At 40.4% G+C, this 18,711-nt stretch overlaps 2 protein-coding genes across 6 annotated transcripts in view; both read left to right on the plus strand.

Moving 5' to 3' along the window:
• CRY1 (cryptochrome circadian regulator 1) overlaps positions 1 to 8,400 on the plus strand; it is a 93,573-nt gene extending 85,173 nt beyond the window's left edge. The window contains exons 11-13 of the mRNA XM_046646592.1: positions 5,917 to 5,988; positions 6,063 to 6,166; positions 6,922 to 8,400. Of these exons, the coding sequence (XP_046502548.1) occupies positions 5,917 to 5,988; positions 6,063 to 6,166 (176 nt within the window). The 3' untranslated portion in view covers positions 6,922 to 8,400. The remainder of the gene's footprint in view (positions 1 to 5,916; positions 5,989 to 6,062; positions 6,167 to 6,921) is intronic.
• A 2,409-nt stretch (positions 8,401 to 10,809) lies between these two features.
• On the plus strand, positions 10,810 to 18,150 carry MTERF2 (mitochondrial transcription termination factor 2). 5 transcript variants are annotated; one of them, XM_046646762.1, is made up of 3 exons: positions 10,810 to 11,042; positions 12,639 to 12,783; positions 16,725 to 18,150. In XM_046646762.1, exons 2-3 carry the CDS (start codon positions 12,773 to 12,775, stop codon positions 17,938 to 17,940), a joined length of 1,227 nt encoding a protein of 408 aa, XP_046502718.1. In that variant the 5' UTR covers positions 10,810 to 11,042; positions 12,639 to 12,772; the 3' UTR covers positions 17,941 to 18,150. The 5 variants fall into 5 exon arrangements, with proteins under 5 accessions (XP_046502718.1, XP_046502722.1, XP_046502720.1 ...); XM_046646764.1 differs by having other exon boundaries at positions 10,811 to 11,042; positions 12,639 to 12,749; XM_046646761.1 differs by having other exon boundaries at positions 10,811 to 11,042; positions 12,649 to 12,783.
• Positions 18,151 to 18,711: the final 561 nt, after the last annotated feature.

The following is an 18,711-nucleotide window of genomic DNA, read 5'->3' on the forward strand; positions in this document are numbered from 1 at the left end:
CTTTTCGTGAAATAAATGAGGAGAGCAATTTTAAGGATAAAATGAAACACAAGTATCATATTTTCAGAGTTCTCATTATTCTTGTTAGGTACATATCAGCTATAAGGTATTTAGTTAAGAAGGTCACTGGCCCTGTGAGCATGGCCAAGACATTTATCATACACATGCACAGGGCCTCTAGTCCTTTTGCACATGAGTTTTTCCTTATAAAATCTGGTCTGTAATGATATGTATATTTAGTTGCCACATATATTCTTAACAACATGTGATATTAATAATGTCAAGAAGTCACTATCTATTGGAAATTTGAATCCTTCTACCAGTTTTCAAAGCCTGTAAGCAAAAATAGTATGAAGCTAATTAACTTGATTAAAAGCAGGGTCGCATTGGAGGAATGCTTAGTTTTTTTAAGTCAAATGTTCAAAGTTGATGTTAAGAATAAAAGCTTTCAAAAACTGAACCTTTCTGAATTCAGAAATATCCTGCATCCTTTTGAGAGCATCCTCCAAGAATTGGCTCAGGGAGAAAAGAACAAAGGCACTCACCTTGTGACTGCCTACTTTGTGCCCAGTACGAGGGGATTTTTGCCACACTCTCACAATAACCTGAGGAGGTAGTAGTGGGATTCTCATTTTATGATTGGGGAAATAAGCCTAAAAAGGTTAGCTAACTTAACCAAGATCCCACAGTTAGTAGGTATTTGAACTAAGATTCAGCTCAAGTCTGACTAGTCCTAAAGTTCATGCTCTTTCCTGTTTCTCTGGGCCTCTCATGCAAATGTGAAGCCATACGTAGTGTTTATAAGATAAAACATTTTATTACTGGAATATGTTTCACCTGGCAGTCAAATATTGTCATTGTGGGCAGTATACTTCAGAAATGTTCTTTCTTGGAGTTTTCTACAGTTTGGAGTAAACTCCTACAATTTTGAAGTATCATTTCAAAATTCTGTCAGATCTTTTGTTCAGTTCACAGCCTGCCTTTTCTGCCCTCTCTCGAGTATGAGGAACAGAGGTTCTCTGAAGCCCTAAGAAAACAGGCAGGTAACAGAGAGGTGGAAAGCAACAGGCTCCAAGTGCCTGGCTTGCGGATAATGATGGTACACTGCTTCTTAGTCTACCCAAATCTGTACCCATTTTTGGAGTTACCAGCGAAACTAGTCATGCTAGCAAGTTAAACTGGAATAATTTTGCTTCACGAATTTATAAACATGGCATTTTATGATATAATAGAATTAATAAATCTTGAAATGACTCTAATCATGTAAATTTTTGCCTGTAATACACTTTGTAGCTAGGTGCTGTGAGGCTTTCAAAAGACATAGAAGCTACATAAGCTTACAGCCTCATTGGGAGGGTAGAAGGGAAACAAAAATGAAAAAAGTGATATTGTAAGATGCTGCTTCCACATGCAATAGGAGAAAAAGGAGAGATCACTGAGAACTGAAGGAACTAGGGAAACATTCTTGGAAGATGGTGGGGTGGGTAGCATCTGGGTAGGCAGATGAAGGAGAGAGTATTGGAGACCTGGAAATGGGAGCGATTGTGGCAAGATCCTTAGGATTTAGACTGTGCTGCTAAACATTTCTCCCCTCGGGTTTCTGCTCCATTTGGAAGGACTTACGTGCTTCTGAAGCATATCCCTTTGCTTTATGCCCTCACCTCATGCTGTCTGTAGGCTTTTATAGTGTCTCACAAGGCATACCAAAGGGCAAGAGTCTTTATGACTTCTCTTAAGTTTTGAGTTGAATGTGGAAAATTCTTAATCTCTGCAACATCAACTGCATTTTGCTCCTCTGGTTTTTATAGAGTTTTTTGTGCCAGGAAAGGAAGAAGTATACATAGATGTATTGAAGGATTTGTGTTCTTATAATACAACAGACCACAATCTGTTTACTATAGTAATGTGTTTTAGTTTATTTATTTTTTTTCTATTATAAAATACCTGTTCATCAGCATTATTAGTCATTAGAGAAATGCAAATTAAAACCACTATGAGACAGTTCTTCACACCCACTTAGGATGACCAACTATTACTGATTGTCTGGGATTGAGGGGTTTCCTGGGACACAGGACTTTCAGTGCTAACACCTGAAGAGTCCCAGACAAACTGGGACCGGTTGGTTACCCTGTGACACCCTAGAGTGTCTTTATTAAAAAAGACAGACAATGACAAGTGTTGTGGAAGATGTGAAGAGACTAGAACACTCAGACATTGCTGAGAGGTGGAATGTAACATGGTACAGCCACTTTGGAAAACAGTTTGGCAGTTTCTTAAAAAGCCAAACATAAATTTACCATACAACCCAGAAATTCCATTCCTAAGTATCTATCGAAAAGAAATGAAAACATGTCTACACAAAGACTTGTATGTGGATGTATATAATAGTTTTATTCATAGTAGCCAAAATGTGCTATACCCATACAAGGGAGTATTATTCGTAAAAAGGAACAAAATGCTCATACATGCTACATCATGGATAAACCTCAAAAATATGTTAAAGAAGCCAGACACAAAAGACTACATACTGCATGATTCCATTTATATGAACTATCCAGAAAGGACATGACTTTAAAAGAGACCACGTAGGTTAGTGGTTACCTTAGGCTTAGGGGTAAGAATGGGGAAAGAATGCAAATGGGCATGAGAGATCTTTTAGGGATGCTGAAAATGTTTTAAAACTGGATTGTGGTGATAGTTATACAACTCTGTAAATTTACTAAAAATCAATAAATTATACACTTAAAACAGGTGAATTTTATGATATGTAAATTATAACTGAAAACTGCTGAAAACAAAACTATTCATTCTAGAGAATTTAGAAAATTCAGAAAAACAGAAGAACAAAAATCGCCCACAATTCCATCCAATAGAGACAGGTCACTATTAAAATTTCGGTGTATTTCTATGCAATTTTCCCTCCACAGTATCTTCAAGTTAGAATTTCATAAGTGAAGAGTCTTTTTGGTGCCATTAACAGCATAACATAAGGGGAAAGTGATCATATAAACTTTTTGCCGTTATAAAACTTGAGGGTAGGGCCAGCCCGGTAGCATAGTGGTTAAGTTTGCATGCTCCACTTCAGTGGCCCGGGGTTCTCCAATTCGGATGCTGGGCATGGACCTACATACCACTCATCAAGCCATGCTGTGCCCTGTGGCAGCATCCTACACAGAAGAACCGGAAGGTCTTACAACTAGGATATACAACTATGTACTGGGGCTTTGGGGAGAGAAAAAAAAAAAAAGAGGAAGATTGGCAACAGATGTTAGCTCAGGGCCAATTTTCCTCACCAAAAAAAAAAAGCATTAAGAAAAAAGTTTAAAAAAAAAAAACTTGAGGGTTTTTTTTTAAGCAAGAAATACTTTTTTTAAAGTTGATTTCACTGTAAGATTCACATCTTTGAAATTTAACTGCTGTAATGACCCTGAAGACATATGAATATGGAGTTTTGTGATTTTTGTGAATGGGTAAGCTAGTCATAAGCCAATGGATCAGCAAAGCTCCATTCTTTACTCGTCTCTTACACTTTTATTCTCATGAAAATATAATTTAATACATTTTATAGGGAAGTTACAGGCTATAGAGATATACATGAATTTAGGGACTCAGGAAGATCTTAAGTGCCTGCCTATCATGTAGCTCTCTAAAGAAATAAAATACCACCTTAAGGAAATTCCTAATATATTTACTGAGCTTATTAATTTCCCCCCTCCTCCCCAAAGGTAATCACTCTCCTAATTTCTAATACTATAATTTTGCCTGTTTTTGAACTTCATAGAATCATATAGTTTGTATTAATTCTTTGTCTTGCTGCTTTCATTCAATGTTTTGTTTATAAGATTATTCTCATTTATCTTAGAAGTAGAAGAGGAATAGAGTGGTGGAATTGGGAAAATGAAACTAAGGTGACTAGTTATGACTTGGCCTAAGGGCCACCTCTGTGAATCTTCTGGTAAAGTTGACCTTTCCTCCTTCAGTTTGCCCACTGCATCCTGTGCCGACTCCCGTTCCAGCGCCTTTGTATTTAGTGGTTTTACGTCTCTCTCCTCTTACTTGACTGTAAGCCTTGAAAACCGACTTCATGTCTTCTTGATATTTCTGTCCCCAGTACCTGGTATAGTCGCTAGCATCAGCGAGCACTCACCAAACGTGTAAGATATGAATAAATGCGATAATTGAAAATGTACTTGTTGAAGTTTTGTAAATTGTGGTAAAATATATATAACAAAATTTAGCACTTTAACCATTTTAAATGTGCAATTCAGTAGAATCAAGTACATTCCCGTTGTGTGAAATTGTGAATAGTGTGAACCACTGCGTAATGACAGGGTCACTATTAAGGGAGGCCTGCTGATGGCGAGGCTGAGGAGCCACGCTCAGTGGCAGGTCCGCCGCAATCCAGAGTCTGACCCGCAGCCTCACAAGTCCAAAAACGGAATGTTTTCAGTATAATTAGAGATGGCCGTTCTGTGAAGGACAGACTAGAAATTTAAAAATCATAGGGATTAAAATATCTACAGAGAACACTAGTTTATTAATTTGTGGTGGAGATACCCCTTTCCAACAATAGAACGCCTCATTCCTGATGAGGGCATTCGCTTTTCTCAATTTTGAGTACGTGAAAAGCTGAATTCTTTATCCAGAGGAACTTGATAAGCATGAAACTACAATAAAAATAAGTAGATTGTCTTGTTCAGCCCACGAGGTGATGTCTCTAGGGGCTAGAATGCTCACATTTTTCCATAATCTGGACAGAGTGATAAAAATGTTTTCTAAAACCTACTTTTCTGGGCCACCACATTCCCCTGTAACATGATTTCTTTTTAGAAGGATTGATATAATTGCTCAGGCTAGGTAATTGCCACATTGGCCTGGTCTGTGTCTCCTCCTTGTTGAACCCTCATCTGGCAGGCCTGCATTCCCTCGTCTCCAAGCACACGTGTTTTCGGTGGGCGCTGAGGGAAGAGTGTAGAATAGATGGACAAGAGGTGAAGAAAAGATGTATACCTCCCTGTTTCACTATGTTTTGCCTTCGTGGTCTAATTGCTGTCATCCGGTAAAGAAACGTTTTTTAAAGATGAAATCTTGCCATTTGCAACAACGTGGACGGACCTTGAGGGTACTTTGCTAAGAAAAATGTCAGACAGAGAAAGAAAAATGCCCTATGATTTCACTTGAATGTGGAAGATAAACAAACACACACATGGATACGGAGAACAGATTGGCGGTTACCTTGGGGGAAAGGGGCGGGGGAGGGCTAAAGGGGTAAAGGGACGCATGTGTGTGACCGTGAATGGCATCTGGACTTTGGGTGGTGAACATGATATAGGCTATACAGAAGTGGAAATGGAATGCTGTACGCCTGAAATGTGTGTAATGTTATAAACCAATGTGACCTCAATTAAAAAAAGATGGTCACCAGTGATGGGCAGATAGAAATCATGTGTCTCCAGATGTAATGTCCTGAGAAGGACACAACATCCCTATGCAGTATTCTGGTTGAGAATCCATAACATGCATCTAAGCATGAAGAAACATCAGACCAATCCAAAATAAGGAAAGTCCCATTTAAAAACTGTATATTTTTAAAACTGTCAAGTAATAAAAGACAAAGAAAACCTGTGGAAATGTTCCAGATTAAAGAAGACTAAAGAAACATGAGAAAAAATGTTTTTCAGAAAATGATTATCAATGATTTTGCCTTTGAGCAGTCAGCATTTCTGTGAGCCTAAATTTCCGTTTTATTTGGGCATGTGATTTTGGGTTCATATGAAGAATTGAGATTTAGTCCTAACAAGCATAGTCATGCAAATACTATACTAAATACAGATGCTAAAAATTGTATTTGTGGTCTTGATACACACAACTTGGAATTTGTCTTAAGTAATTTCACTGTGTTTTAAATGCTAACAGGTTGCTCTCAAGGGAGTGGGATTTTACATTATGCTCATGGGGACAGTCAGCAAACTCACCTGTTAAAGCAAGGTAAGAAAGAAGCATTCAAGAGTACTGTGCTTTTCACCTTTTCTGTCTTAAACATACATTTTTTACATGTGCAGGAAGAAGCTCCCTGGGCCCTGGTCTCAGCAGTGGGAAACGCCCCGGTCCAGAAGACGACACGCAGGGTATCGGCCCTAAAGTCCAGCGACAGAGCACTACTTAGGTAAGTATTTTAGAGCTTTTCTTTTTGCTTTAGTGGAGTGTGTAATCAACATAAGTTAAGATAATTTCCAAAATGGAGCTAATCTGTATTTTCAAACCAGAGAGTATGAGGCATACATTTTTCAGTGATTGTTACAAAATCAGTTAATTCTTAGATGAGAGAACGCCTCTGTCTTGGACAAGGGGCACTCGGTTTTGAGCCTCCTAATCGATGATCTTTAAATGTGAAAAGCTTATGGTGTTGTACGCAAGTTTTTTTGCAGAAAAAGACATTTTCATTTCCTTATTATGAGACCATGAGTCTAAAACAATTAATGTGACCTTTTAGTTTTAGTGGCATTAATATGATTCCTTTGTGAACTTCCCCACATCTTTGCCTCTTAAGTGTTTATAAATTTCTTTTGTCTGTTGTGATACCTCTAAAATCTAAATTCTTTCCAGTTTGGAAGTCTTTTAAAATGTTGGGCCTTTTTGGAAATGTCAAAAAACCATGCCTGTATTCAGTTCAGTTGGATACTGTTTTGTGATTTAAATTTACGCTAAAAGTATTTATACAGTGTATTTGCCAGTTTTTAAAGACTTTTGTTTTTTCTGTTAAACTGTTTACATCTTAAAAGTTATGACTTAGTTTTTTTTAATGCCAACCAAATTAGACTGTAAATTTCTTGAAGATCAGTAAACACTCATCAAATTTTTATCATTTAATTCCTTGCAATCAAGCTTTACTCAGTGTTTTTTTTTTCCCTTAAATCACAGAAAACATTCAGGAGGAATACTGTTGCAGCTGAAATTGGGGGAATTCAATACTTTTTCAGTTAAATTATTTTAAAATATTCTTCATTGATGGAAAGCAGTTACATTTTGAAATGCATTGTTTCTATTGACATTTGTGTGGTTTTTAACTTTTTAATGAATTTCACGTAGGACAGATGGTTATTTATATATAAAGAACTTGGTAAAAGAATTTGCTTAATGTAAATATAGGCAATCACAATTAGTATAGATCCATCAATATATTTTTGATAATTTTTCATGTATGGTGAAAGTTAAAGTGGCAAGCTGATATACTAATATAAAAATCAAAGTTTTGAGAGTCAGTGTGGGAAAATAGGAGGTTTTTAGACTTTCTTAAAAGACTTTGTTAAAATTTTAGGACAGAATTTTCTTGACATCATTGTTGTATTTCACTTTTCACTCTTTGATAATAATGTTTTAGAAAATATGCGTAATCAAAATTGGTAGTTATAGCCTCTGTTAACACAGAAAATATGTTATTAAAGCTTCATGTCTGCCTGTTTTTGACCCAAACTTGTGGAAGTATCGTGTGTCAAGTTCTCTGTCTCCTTTTCCTTGTTCATTTCCAGCTACAGTGACCTTGTTATTAAAGTATACGCATATATGGAACCTTGTGTACTTGGTGGTTGGTTTTTTTCTTCTTCTTTTTAAAATTTGTTTGTTTTAGGTACGGGGAGAGCATCGCTATGTGAGATGTGATTATAAGTTAGTAACCGAGTCTGTAAACCACATGTCACCATTCTGAATGAAGGAGAAGCTACCATATATTTAGTAAAATAATATTTTTCAAAATTATTCCAAATAAGAATACTGTTTTCTAAATGCTTTTTATACTTTTAAATATAAAGTTATCTATAAGAAAGATTTAAAACAAAGTTTTTTTTTCCAAGTAATTGGGCTTGTAACTATGAGTTAGTCAGCATGGGATAACAGGTAAGAGTCTGGGCTCTGGAGTCAAATGCCTGGCTCTTCCACTCATTAGCTTTGAGATCTTAGGCAGGTTATTAACCTTTTGTGCTTTTTTCCCCCCATCTTTAAAATGGGGGTGAGAGTAGTATGTGTTTCATACTACATATGAAATGCTCATAACAGTTCCTGGCGTGTGGTAGGATACTTGTTCAGTGTTGGCTGCAGGGCTGCCACGCTGTGCAGCACCCTGGGTTGTGTAGTGCACAGTCTGCAGAGCTGTGCGCTGCACCTCTGGCTAGCTGCCATAATTGTTATTACTATTATTGTTGTTATCCCTTTCTGTCCTCTAGTAAGCTAGTTCTTGCCACTTGGAATTATAGTCAGTGGCTTTTTGTTTTCCCTTCTTTCGTAGTGATAGATGTTTAGTGTGATAATTATATTTAAAGGTAACTCAAGATAAATTTGAGTCAAAAATTCAGAAACGTGTTTTTAGATAATATGCATTTTATAAAGTATCTTGGATAATGAGTTAATAGTGATCAATAAATTCCATTATTGAGAAAAGAAAAAAATGTGCCTTATCTTTTTTCACTGCTGTTAATAAGGAGTAATATTTTCATCATTCTTCATGATACCTGTACTTCATATCCTACTCTGTGGGCCTGATTTTATTGTACACAATTAAGAAATTCTTAGACCTGGGATTTACCATCACTATCTAGGGGAATAAAAGATTCAGTTTTAATGCAAATAAATATTTTAATAAAAGAACAGTTTCAGCATAGGCACTGATATTTTACTTTTAAATGTAGGGGGATTTTGTTTTGTTTTTTAGGGTTTTACAGAAAGCTTTTTCAGTTTCGTCTAAATTGTGACTAAGAAGAATCCCCTCTCTCTCAGTGTCAGTGTGCTCCAGCTGAGCAGGTGCATTGTGTTTGAACACTGGGACTCCCCCTAACTAGAAGGGTTAGTGTTCTAAAAACCCTACCAATGGTTGAGGGATTTAAGACTTTTTATTCATTCAGCAAAAACTTCATGAACTCTTACTGCCAAAAACTATGGGGGCAACTTGGAAAAAGTGAATTGAGAGAACCAAGCTTTTGAATGAACCTATACGAAGTTGTTATGTTTTTCATTCACTTAAAATAATGCATCTCATATATAACTTCAGCATTTTCCCACAATTTTAAACATGTATTTGTAATTTTCTTGTAGATAGTATGCATAATTCTAGGTTCTTTCCCCCATTTCTACATCCAAGTGTCTTTTCTGATTGTATGGTCCTAGAAATGCACAGTTTAAATATTTGGGATGGAAAAATCTTTGGGTAGCATTTACTTAATATAGTTGGCATAGCTGAGTTGGTCAGTTTCAAGTTTTGACTGCAATGCCCAGGGTCAAATGTATTGTCATTCCTCGCACAATTATGTGGAGTCCTGGTACAAGCTGCCATAACCCTAGGGACCAGCGGTTGCAGCATGCAGTCCTAAGGCTGAGTTTACCTTCCTTAACTTCCTTCTCTATTCTGTATCCTACTCTATTCTCTCTTCCTAAATGCAGGTGACACACTTTGGTTGGTCTGGACCCAAAATCCTTGTATTTCAAGAAAGAGTGTGCAATAAATCCATGAATACTAGGGCTTTTGTAGAAGGGTAACTCAGAGAGAGACGGGTTGCTGGACAAGCACTTCCCTACCTCATATACCTTAGCTACTCAGTTAACTCTAGAGTATCCTGGAGATCAAAGTTGATCTTCAGACAAGGAGCCCCAATTCTTGCTGCTACACTCGTAGAATTAAAGTGCAAGTGTCAGTCCCTCTCAAAGTCTACTGAGCACAAACTGGGTACTTAGGGTAGACTCAAAGATTTCGTTAGCATTTCCTGAGTCCCTACCGTATTCCAAGCATTGTTCATAGGAAAATAAATTCTCAGTATCCACAAGTTCACTCCACAAGGTGAGAGGGCTGTCTGGAAGAATTACAGGGCAGTGTGTTAAGGCTGTGTTAGAACTGTGCACAGCGTGCTACGAAACACACGAAGCGGGGACCTCCAGCCTGGGAAAATCACAGTGTCCTGGCTCCAACTCCACACACAAGCTTAGGACAACTAGGTAGGGTCAGGGCACCCTGTCCTTGGAAACATTTAACTCTAGTTGCGATTAATCATGTTACTGGTTGTCAATGTCTTTGTCCTCCACTAGAGTGTAAACTCCATCAGGACAGGGAAATGTACTTGATTCCCTGTTGTCTTGTCCACCGCTGTCTTCTCGTTGCTGTTTCACATGCTTGGCACTTAACAGGCATGCCATAAATATTAGTTGATTGGATGATAAATGTGAGAATAAATGGGACAAGCATTGAACCTGGCTTTAAGGAAAAACTGATTTGTTTTATGAGGTCGGGCATCACAGGTCATAATTAGACTGTAAACCGCTTAGCGGTTCATCACAAAAGGCGAGTATTTAGGTGAAGGTGGCAAAGAGGGAGGCTTTTAAAGACCAATCAGACGCTGTCGCTGACAGCTGGCGGGGGTGGGGGAGGGGCAGCAGCAGGAAGGCTAGATATGTTCCAAAGAAGTTCTGGGTTTTTTTAACTACATTGTAAATTAGATCTTTACCTAGTGAATCACTTTGGGAATTCTGAACGGCTACAGCTTCAAGATTTAGCGGTGTCTGAGTTACTTCTACCTTTTACTTACGGGCTAGTGACACTCCCCAAGTGACAAAGCGACTGAAACTCCAGTTTTCTAAAATGCTGGGAAGGAAAGAGTGTGAAAATCCCTGAAGCAATTGCTGGCACGACGCCCTATTCTCTGGAAAGCTGAGTCCCACGCTGGCCCGCCTCCGCCGCCCCGACCCGCGGCGTCGGGAGGGTCACGTAGCCTACGTAACCTGTGTCCCGCGCCCTGATTGGCTGCGTTAGGCTGCGGGGGCGTGTCTGCGGGCTCGCGGATCTCCGGTGCTCTGATCGGATGCGGGCGAAAGGTCTGGAGGCTTGGTCCGCGCTGCTGAGGGAAGTTCGCGGGCCGTGTGGGACCCGGGCCCCGGGAACGTGGACCCTGTTGTCACACCTTGAGAAGACGGCGGGCCACGGGGAGCCTCGGCCGGGGGAGGGCGGAAGGACGGAGCCAGGGACCCAGGACTCACTGCGCCTGGCACGGAGCGGCCGCCAGCAGGTGAGTCGCTCCCTTCCTGCGCCCCTGGGAGTGAATGTCCCCGGCCGAGAGGCGGGGTCGGGGGCCGCACGCCGCGGAGCCCGACTCCCCCCGCGGCCGCTCGCCTCCGCCTGCCCGGCCCGGGCGGACGCCGGGGCGCCGCGGGTCGGAAGGTTCTCTGGAAAAGCGCGGGCTCTACATGATGGATGTGCGGCTTTCGATCGCTCCCCAAGATCCTCGTTTTTCCTTTTTTATAAACGTTGAGGTTAATTTGAAACTGTCAGCAGATCGTAAATATTATAAAAGTACAACTTAACTGATATTACGACTGTTGTTGAGGGGACCGTGTTAAGTATGAAAACTGTGCATATTACAGAAGTGGATTTCACGCCTCAAAAATGCTTAAGAAACATGAAGCATCAGAAAATAGCCCACATTGTGATTTAACCAACATTTACCGAGGGCATCACTGCTCGTAGAGTACGTGGCTAAGAGCAGGACTCCAGCCAAGCTGTTGGGTTTGAATCCAAAGTCTGCCCTTTATTCCCCGAGTAACCTTGGGCAGTGCATCAGTTTCCTCCTCTTTAAAATGGGCTGCTCTGATGATTTACTGAGTTTCCTGACTACTCTGTAAGTGATTGATGGTATTAGCTCATTTAATCTTCACAGTCACCCAGGATGTAGTGTCCCCATTCTCCTCCTGCTCAAACTGAGGCACAGAGAGGTGAAGTGACTTCCTCAAGTCACAGCACAACTAGTCACCAGAAATCAAGCCCACGCAGCCCAAAATTTTACCCACTACATTGCCGCCTCATGAACTTGGTTCGTTCCTTCAGCTCCAGTTGGCCAGTGCTGATTTTGCTCATCCGTGGACCAGGTTCTTTGCCGGTTACAGGGGGATAAGGCGGCACAGCACTCAGACCCTGCCTTCCCAGTGCTTAAATCGAGTGCAGCTTGTTCATAGTTGGGCCACAAGGATTCCATGAGTCCTGCTAAATTCTTTCACAACATGTTACAAGTATGGGTCTTTATTTTTTTGGAAAGTCTGTGGCTCTCACCAGGTTCTCTGATGGGTCTGTGATCCAAAGCTATGAAGAAACATTTTAGTAGAAGAGCTAGTGGGGTCAAGAGCAGGGTTCTATGGAAAGGCACACGAGGTCACCTGCCTTCTGGACTCAGTGATGCCAGCCAGGTGAAGGGTAAGGAAGCAGTTCATTGGATCACAGTGGTGAATGGTCTTGCCCTCGTGGAAGGGGAGAAACACGACCTTCCTGCAGCAATGACAAGTGGCACGGGGAAGCAGTCCATGGTGCCATGAGAGCCTATAATGGGGACAGGAGGCTTCGTCTATTCCTGAAGCTCAGGGAAGTTTCCCTGAGAAAGGAACACTTAGACCTGGGAGTTAGACAGGAGCATTTTGGGCATGGGGCACGGCCCTCAGTCTTCAAAAATCCTGCAGTGGGAACAGAGCACCAGAGACTGACAGGTAGTGGGTGCGGCTGACGTAGGGAGAGGGTGATGGGGGATTTGGGTGGCAACAGCCCAGACAAAGAGGCCTTCTAGGCCATGGTGAGGCATTTTTACGTTACGTCTTTATGCTCAAGCACCACTGAAAAGTTTATTGCAGGGAGGTGAGAAGATCACATTCTGAGAAGAAGCTGGAGAGAAGCCCAGGGGGGTTAACTGAAGCCCGGGACAAAGAACAGGAGCTCTGGCAGAAGCTGTGAGGTAAGAAGAGGAGGTCTAGAACCATGCTTCGAAGGTGAGCTTGCGGAGGAGACAGGCACAGGGAGGCCGGGAGTGTGGGAGGGAGGAGGACCGCGAGGTGGGAAGGCCTGGAAGGCAAGTGACAGCATTTCCCAGAGAAGGTGCTCAACTGTGCTGGAAGCTGCAGAGGTCAAAGGAGATAGGCACTAAAACTACTCCTTGGCTCCTATCACATGGAAGTTGTCTTTATTGGGAGCTGTATCAGGAGGAGAGGAAATGGAGAGAAAGAAGGATCTGTAAGAATTAAGGGGAAGAGCAAAATGGGGTTTTAGCTGGAGCAACAGTAAGAGGAAAAGCCATTGAGGTAAAGAGTGGGAGCCTCAGAGAGGAGGAGACAGCTGAAGGAGTGACTATGTGAGAAAGAAGGGCTCTCCAGATCTCAGGCCAGAGGGGGTCAGCACGGAACGGATTACCCTGGATAATGACAGGTGTAACTGCAGGGAAGGGGAGACAGCAGAAGGTTGGTTTGGGGTGATGAGGTGCTCTCCTTTCTTTGTACAGGTTAGAGGCAAGGGCATTGGTTGAAAGTGGAGGGAATGGGGTTGGGGCCAAGCTGGAAGTCTGAGTTGAGAAGATGAGACATAGTGGATGGGCGACGTGGAAGACTGAGTAGACTGCAGATTGTTTTAGGATGGTCTGGCGGGGGAGCCAAGTATGTAGCAAAGGCCAGAAGTTAGTCTCCTGGTCGTTCAGGGATTGCAAAACAGCAGGGCAGGGAGGCGGGAGGCTGGCCAGAAACAAAAGCTCCATTTCACGTGTGATAAATGAGGCATCGCGGTCATGAGGAAGGAAAGATTGTTCACAAATGCTGCTTGGAGTTAGCTACTGTTGATAAAATCTGTTTCGATTCTCAGCTCACAACCAGAAATGTCAAATGAATTAAAGGCGCTAACTTTCAAAATTCAAACAAAAATATAGAAGGAAATATGGATGAATTTTTATCTGGTGCATAAAAGGTGTAGAATTTTTAAAAAGCAGAAAGATTGCTGTTTAAAAAGGCAAAAGGCAGGAATAGTTAATTCACAAAAGGAAATAAAGATGGTCAAAATAATTTATTAAGAAAAGCTCAGCCTCATTAATAATAACAGAAAATGAAGTTAAATTAATGTTGTATTCATTTTTCACACATCAAAATTAAAACTAATGAGAGAATCACTCATACTGCTTGTGAGAAGGTCAGCGGAGATAGTTTTTCTGGATGGGAAATTAACAACTTAGCTTTTCAAATGTTCACACATCTCCTCTTCGGTAATTCTACTCCTAGGGATTCATCTCAAAGATAGAAAGTGAAATGTGGACAGATATTCAGCATATAGCAAAAATTACAAATAGCCCAAATGCTTGATATCAGGGAATGATTTACAAAATTATGGTCTATCTGTGCCATATATCATGCATTCATTTTAAATGTTTAGAGGTTTTGATGCCGAGGTTAGGTATTTAGAGTGGATAAAATAAAAGAAGAAAAGAAATTGTATACAGAAGGTGTGCTGATTACAGAGGAGTCACAACATTCTTGCTTTTCACTTTTGCAGTCAGTTGTGTGTGTGCGCATCAGAGAGTGAGATGGAGCCAGACAGACAGCCTGCCTTGTTCAGGCGGCTCGCCTGAGCACGTGATAGTCCACCCAGGAGAAAGCAGGAGGCGGGAGACAGCCTGCTTTTCCCTTAGCCTCACCGGCGGGGGCATCTTGCCGTGGTCGGCGTGGTCCTAACTTTAATGATCTGTCATGTGTGTAACGTAACCCCCACACTAAGCCACCTCCTTCACCTGGTGCTTAGCCAAACACTGGAATCTCTTCCAGCCTGCAGGGACCCCTGGCTGCGCTGGGCTTACTGTTGTTGGACTGTCGTGTACAACGCAGTTGTTACTGTGTTGGTACCTGCTTAAAAGATTTTTAAGGAAAATTCTGAGTCTTTGCAGCTTTTCACTCTGTAGGCTGAGTTCAGAACCTAACTCTCATGTGTACGGCAGCCTTGCTTTATGTATTTAAAAAGCATAATAAAGGGGGCAAGAAGCATAGAAAAGGCTGGACATATGTGTCAAAGTATGAACAGTCGTCTGTAGGTGGAGAGAGAGTGAAAGACTTTTTCCACTTTTCAGAATTTGGCAAATTCTCTGTAGTGAGCATGTATTGCTTTTATAAGCAGTTATTTTAGACAACCAAGGCATTTAAAAGACAGTTTTCACAATTTTCAGTTACCTTGGTAAAGAATGTACTTCTGTCTAAAATACAATTTAAAGTCCTATTACTACAAGACTTTGGCTCTAGATATTTCCTAGTAATGGCTACCAATTACTGACTTTTTACCAGGCTTTGTGCAAAGTACTTGATATGCATTTTAACCCTCGCAGTATCCCTGTAAGGTTTACCTGCTGTTCTCTCCATTTTACAGCTGCCGCTATTATTAATACTTATTGAACATTTACCCTGAGGCACTGTTTTAATCATTACTTGTTTAATCTGAGGCTAAGTAACTTTCCCAAGATGACCCCGTGATTAGAGCCAGGACTGGGCGTGGGCACTTTGGCAGCAGAGCCCACGCTCTTTCTAGCGCGTGTTCCAGGTGTACGGCCCGAGCTTGTGGGGTCCCACGAACAGGGGGTATGGGGCTCCACCCTGTATCTGCCTGCTCCTTTATTATGCTGTACTTCCTCCTTCCTCTTAAAATCCGTGGCCGTCTTAGAAATTTTTAAAAATACTTTGATATTTACATCTTGGCTATTAGTAATTATCTGCGGGAAACTGGTATTAGGAATTATCTGAGGAAAACTCTGGTTGAACCACTAGAAGTAAAACAGAAGCTATGCCTACAATTGTTTGGATCCCATAAGCACTAACAATGAGCTGTTATCACAGATGGTAAACCAAAATGAGAACATTGTTACTCGTTATCTTTCCTTTGAGAATCATCATTTATTTGCATTAGTTAGGACAGGCTTGAAAGTGAAGAGTAGTCCTTGGCATATATGGCAAGGGCATAATTAGGGGCAGGGATTGGAAATGGCTTTTTTCAGCTTTCCTTCAGACCTCCAGATTGGCTGCTAACTAGCTAAATAGCTCAGTACTCCACACTTTTGTGGCAAGGCTGAGACACTTAACACTCTCAGGTACTGAAAGTTAAAACAACTGACTAGGCATGTTTTCATTGCCAGAGATATAATCAAATAGTGCCAAAGGCTACAGTGCATCAGGCACACTAGAGCCATCTCTAGGGACCTAAAGATGTCAAATGGGGACTGTTGTAAAAGGATGGTCACCATTCCACAGCTAACATGATTTCCCATGGCTCCACTGGGGCAGTCACATGGCATTTCTCATTTTGCCTGGCTAAGACTTATTTTAATTGTGGATTAAAAAAAAATGATTTTCACATAATTATCATAAAACAAGCATGCATTTATTAACTCATTTTAAATAAAACATTTTCTGACTTATTTGAGTAATAGTTATTCAGCAAAAATATTTACTCTAAAATTAGAGATGACTCCTCTCACTTTCTTAATAAGTATTTGCTTCAGCTAAACATCAACTTGAAAATGTAAAACATTTTCAAAAACCCGTGTGTGTATAAGTAATATGTCTCCTAAACAGAAACATATCAGAGTTGTAGGAAGCGGAATTTGTGTCAAAATAACATTTGAAGTCTGTGAATCTTTGAACTCTTTGAGGTCTTGCCACTGATCTGCAAAATGGAAGTAGCTACTTCACAAGGTTGTCACACACCTCAAATAGACAATGTATTTGTAAAACACAAGGTGTCTAAGTTGTAAAGAGAGATATTACAATTACTTCATAAGTTGTCTCAGATGATATATTTTATATTCCACATGAGTAGTTTTCCTAATTTGAATCCATTTTATTTCCATGCTTACTACTTATTGCTCGAATTTGTGTTCTAAAAGTCAGCACCCCTTATGTTTTCTTTCCTACAGGTCCGATGAGTACATTCTGAGTCCCAGGACGGTGGGAATTAGCCAATGGACTGCAGGCATGCTGTGGAAGTTGCTGGGGAGATGCCAGCCCTGCAGGCTGTGTTCTTTCAGAAGGATGCTCTCAGCTTCACAATACAGACCTGTTTTAGCATACTTCCCCTATACAACTGATAATCGGTCAAACAAAGAAAATAAAAGAACAGTGGAAAAGCTCTATAAATTTTCAGTTGATATCAGGAAAATTCGCAGATTAAAAGGATGGGTTCTTTTGGAGGATGAAACCTATGTTGAAGAAATTGCAAATATTTTACAACAGCTAGGTGCTGACGAGACTGCTGTGGCCAGTATTTTGGAACGCTGCCCAGAAGCAATTGTCTGCAGTCCAACCGCTGTTAACACCCAGAGAGAGATCTGGCGGCTGGTCTGCAAAAACGAGGAAGAGTTAGTCAAGTTAATACAACAGTTTCCAGAATCTTTCTTTACTGTTAAAGACCAGGAAAACCGGAAGCTGAACATTCAGTTCTTTCAAGAGTTGGGACTCAAAAATGTGGTCATTAGCAGATTTTTGACAACTGCATCTAATGTTTTTCATAACCCTGTTGAGAAGAATAAGCAAATGATAAGTATTCTCCAAGAGAGTTATCTAAATTTAGGTGGCTCTGAGGCCAACATGAAAGTTTGGCTACTAAAATTATTAAGCCAAAACCCATTCATTTTGTTAAATTCGTCTGTGGCTATAGGGGAAACACTAGAATTTCTCCAGGAGCAAGGTTTCACAAACTCTGAAATTCTCCAACTTGTGTCCAAACTCAAAGGATTTCTTTTTCAACTTTGCCCAAGAAATATACAGACCAGTATTTCCTTCTCTAAAAATGCTTTTAAATGCTCTGATCATGACCTGAAGCAACTAGTTTTGAAATGTCCTGCCCTTTTATATTATTCTGTTCCAGTTTTGGAAGAGAGGATTCAGGGATTATTAAAAGAAGGAATTTCCATAGCTCAGATACGAGAGACACCAATGGTTCTTGAATTAACGCCACAGATAGTACAGTACAGGATAAGGAAACTGAATTCCTTAGGCTATAGAATAAAGGATGGACATCTAGCAAATCTAAATGGAACGAGAAAAGAGTTTGAAGCTAGCTTTGATAAAATTCAGGCCAAAAAAGGAAGGCCATTATTTAACCCTGTGGCGCCATTAAATGTTGAAGAGTAGCTTGCTGACGGATGCTGCGTTCTAGCAGTGCAGTGAAACTGAGCAGCAAAGACTTCAGTGACTCAGGAGGTTTGTAGGCACCAGTAATTTTAAGAACCTACTTAGCTTCTGAATTGTATTTGTTACCTCTAAGTAGATAATCTAACTCATTTGCTATATTTTAAAATATAAATTGCAATTATTTTAAATAAATAAAGTTGGTAATTTTGACTTTGAGGTATTATTTTCTAAGAAACGCACATGTGCAGTCCCTTAATTCAAAGTATGGCTCCGTTTTATTCAGATAACACATTTCATCTGGGATGCCGATCCAGCCTTCTTTCTCCCTGCGAGCTCTGAAACCTCACTCTACTGTGGTCTGAATTCTGTGGCTTAGTGTTCAGTGAAACATTAGCAAACTTCTAATACATTCTTCTAAAGCTGATTTCATCTCCTGGTTGGAATAAAAGAATCTGTGAGAACCAAGTATTACTCATCCAACAAGAATAATTAGAGCTTATTTGTGTGGTCAGTTTGTTTAAAAGGCACGATTTTATCTCCTGAAACATTTTTATGTGCATTTATTACTTTCCCCGTCTTACAGGTGAGGAAACTGGAGCTGAGAGGCCACTCAGCTGCTGATGACAGAGCCTAGATTTACTAAGATCTGACTTCTGTTCAAACCTTGTGAATAGAAAAAGGATTGCTTATGAGTTGGCATGAGAAAAGTCTCCCCTACCTGACATGCCAAGAGTGAGTACCAACTACAAATTTAGGGATTTTTATGAAAAC

The sequence above is a fragment of the Equus quagga genome, chromosome 19, assembly GCF_021613505.1.
Source record: "Equus quagga isolate Etosha38 chromosome 19, UCLA_HA_Equagga_1.0, whole genome shotgun sequence".
Taxonomy (NCBI): Eukaryota; Metazoa; Chordata; class Mammalia; order Perissodactyla; family Equidae; genus Equus; species Equus quagga.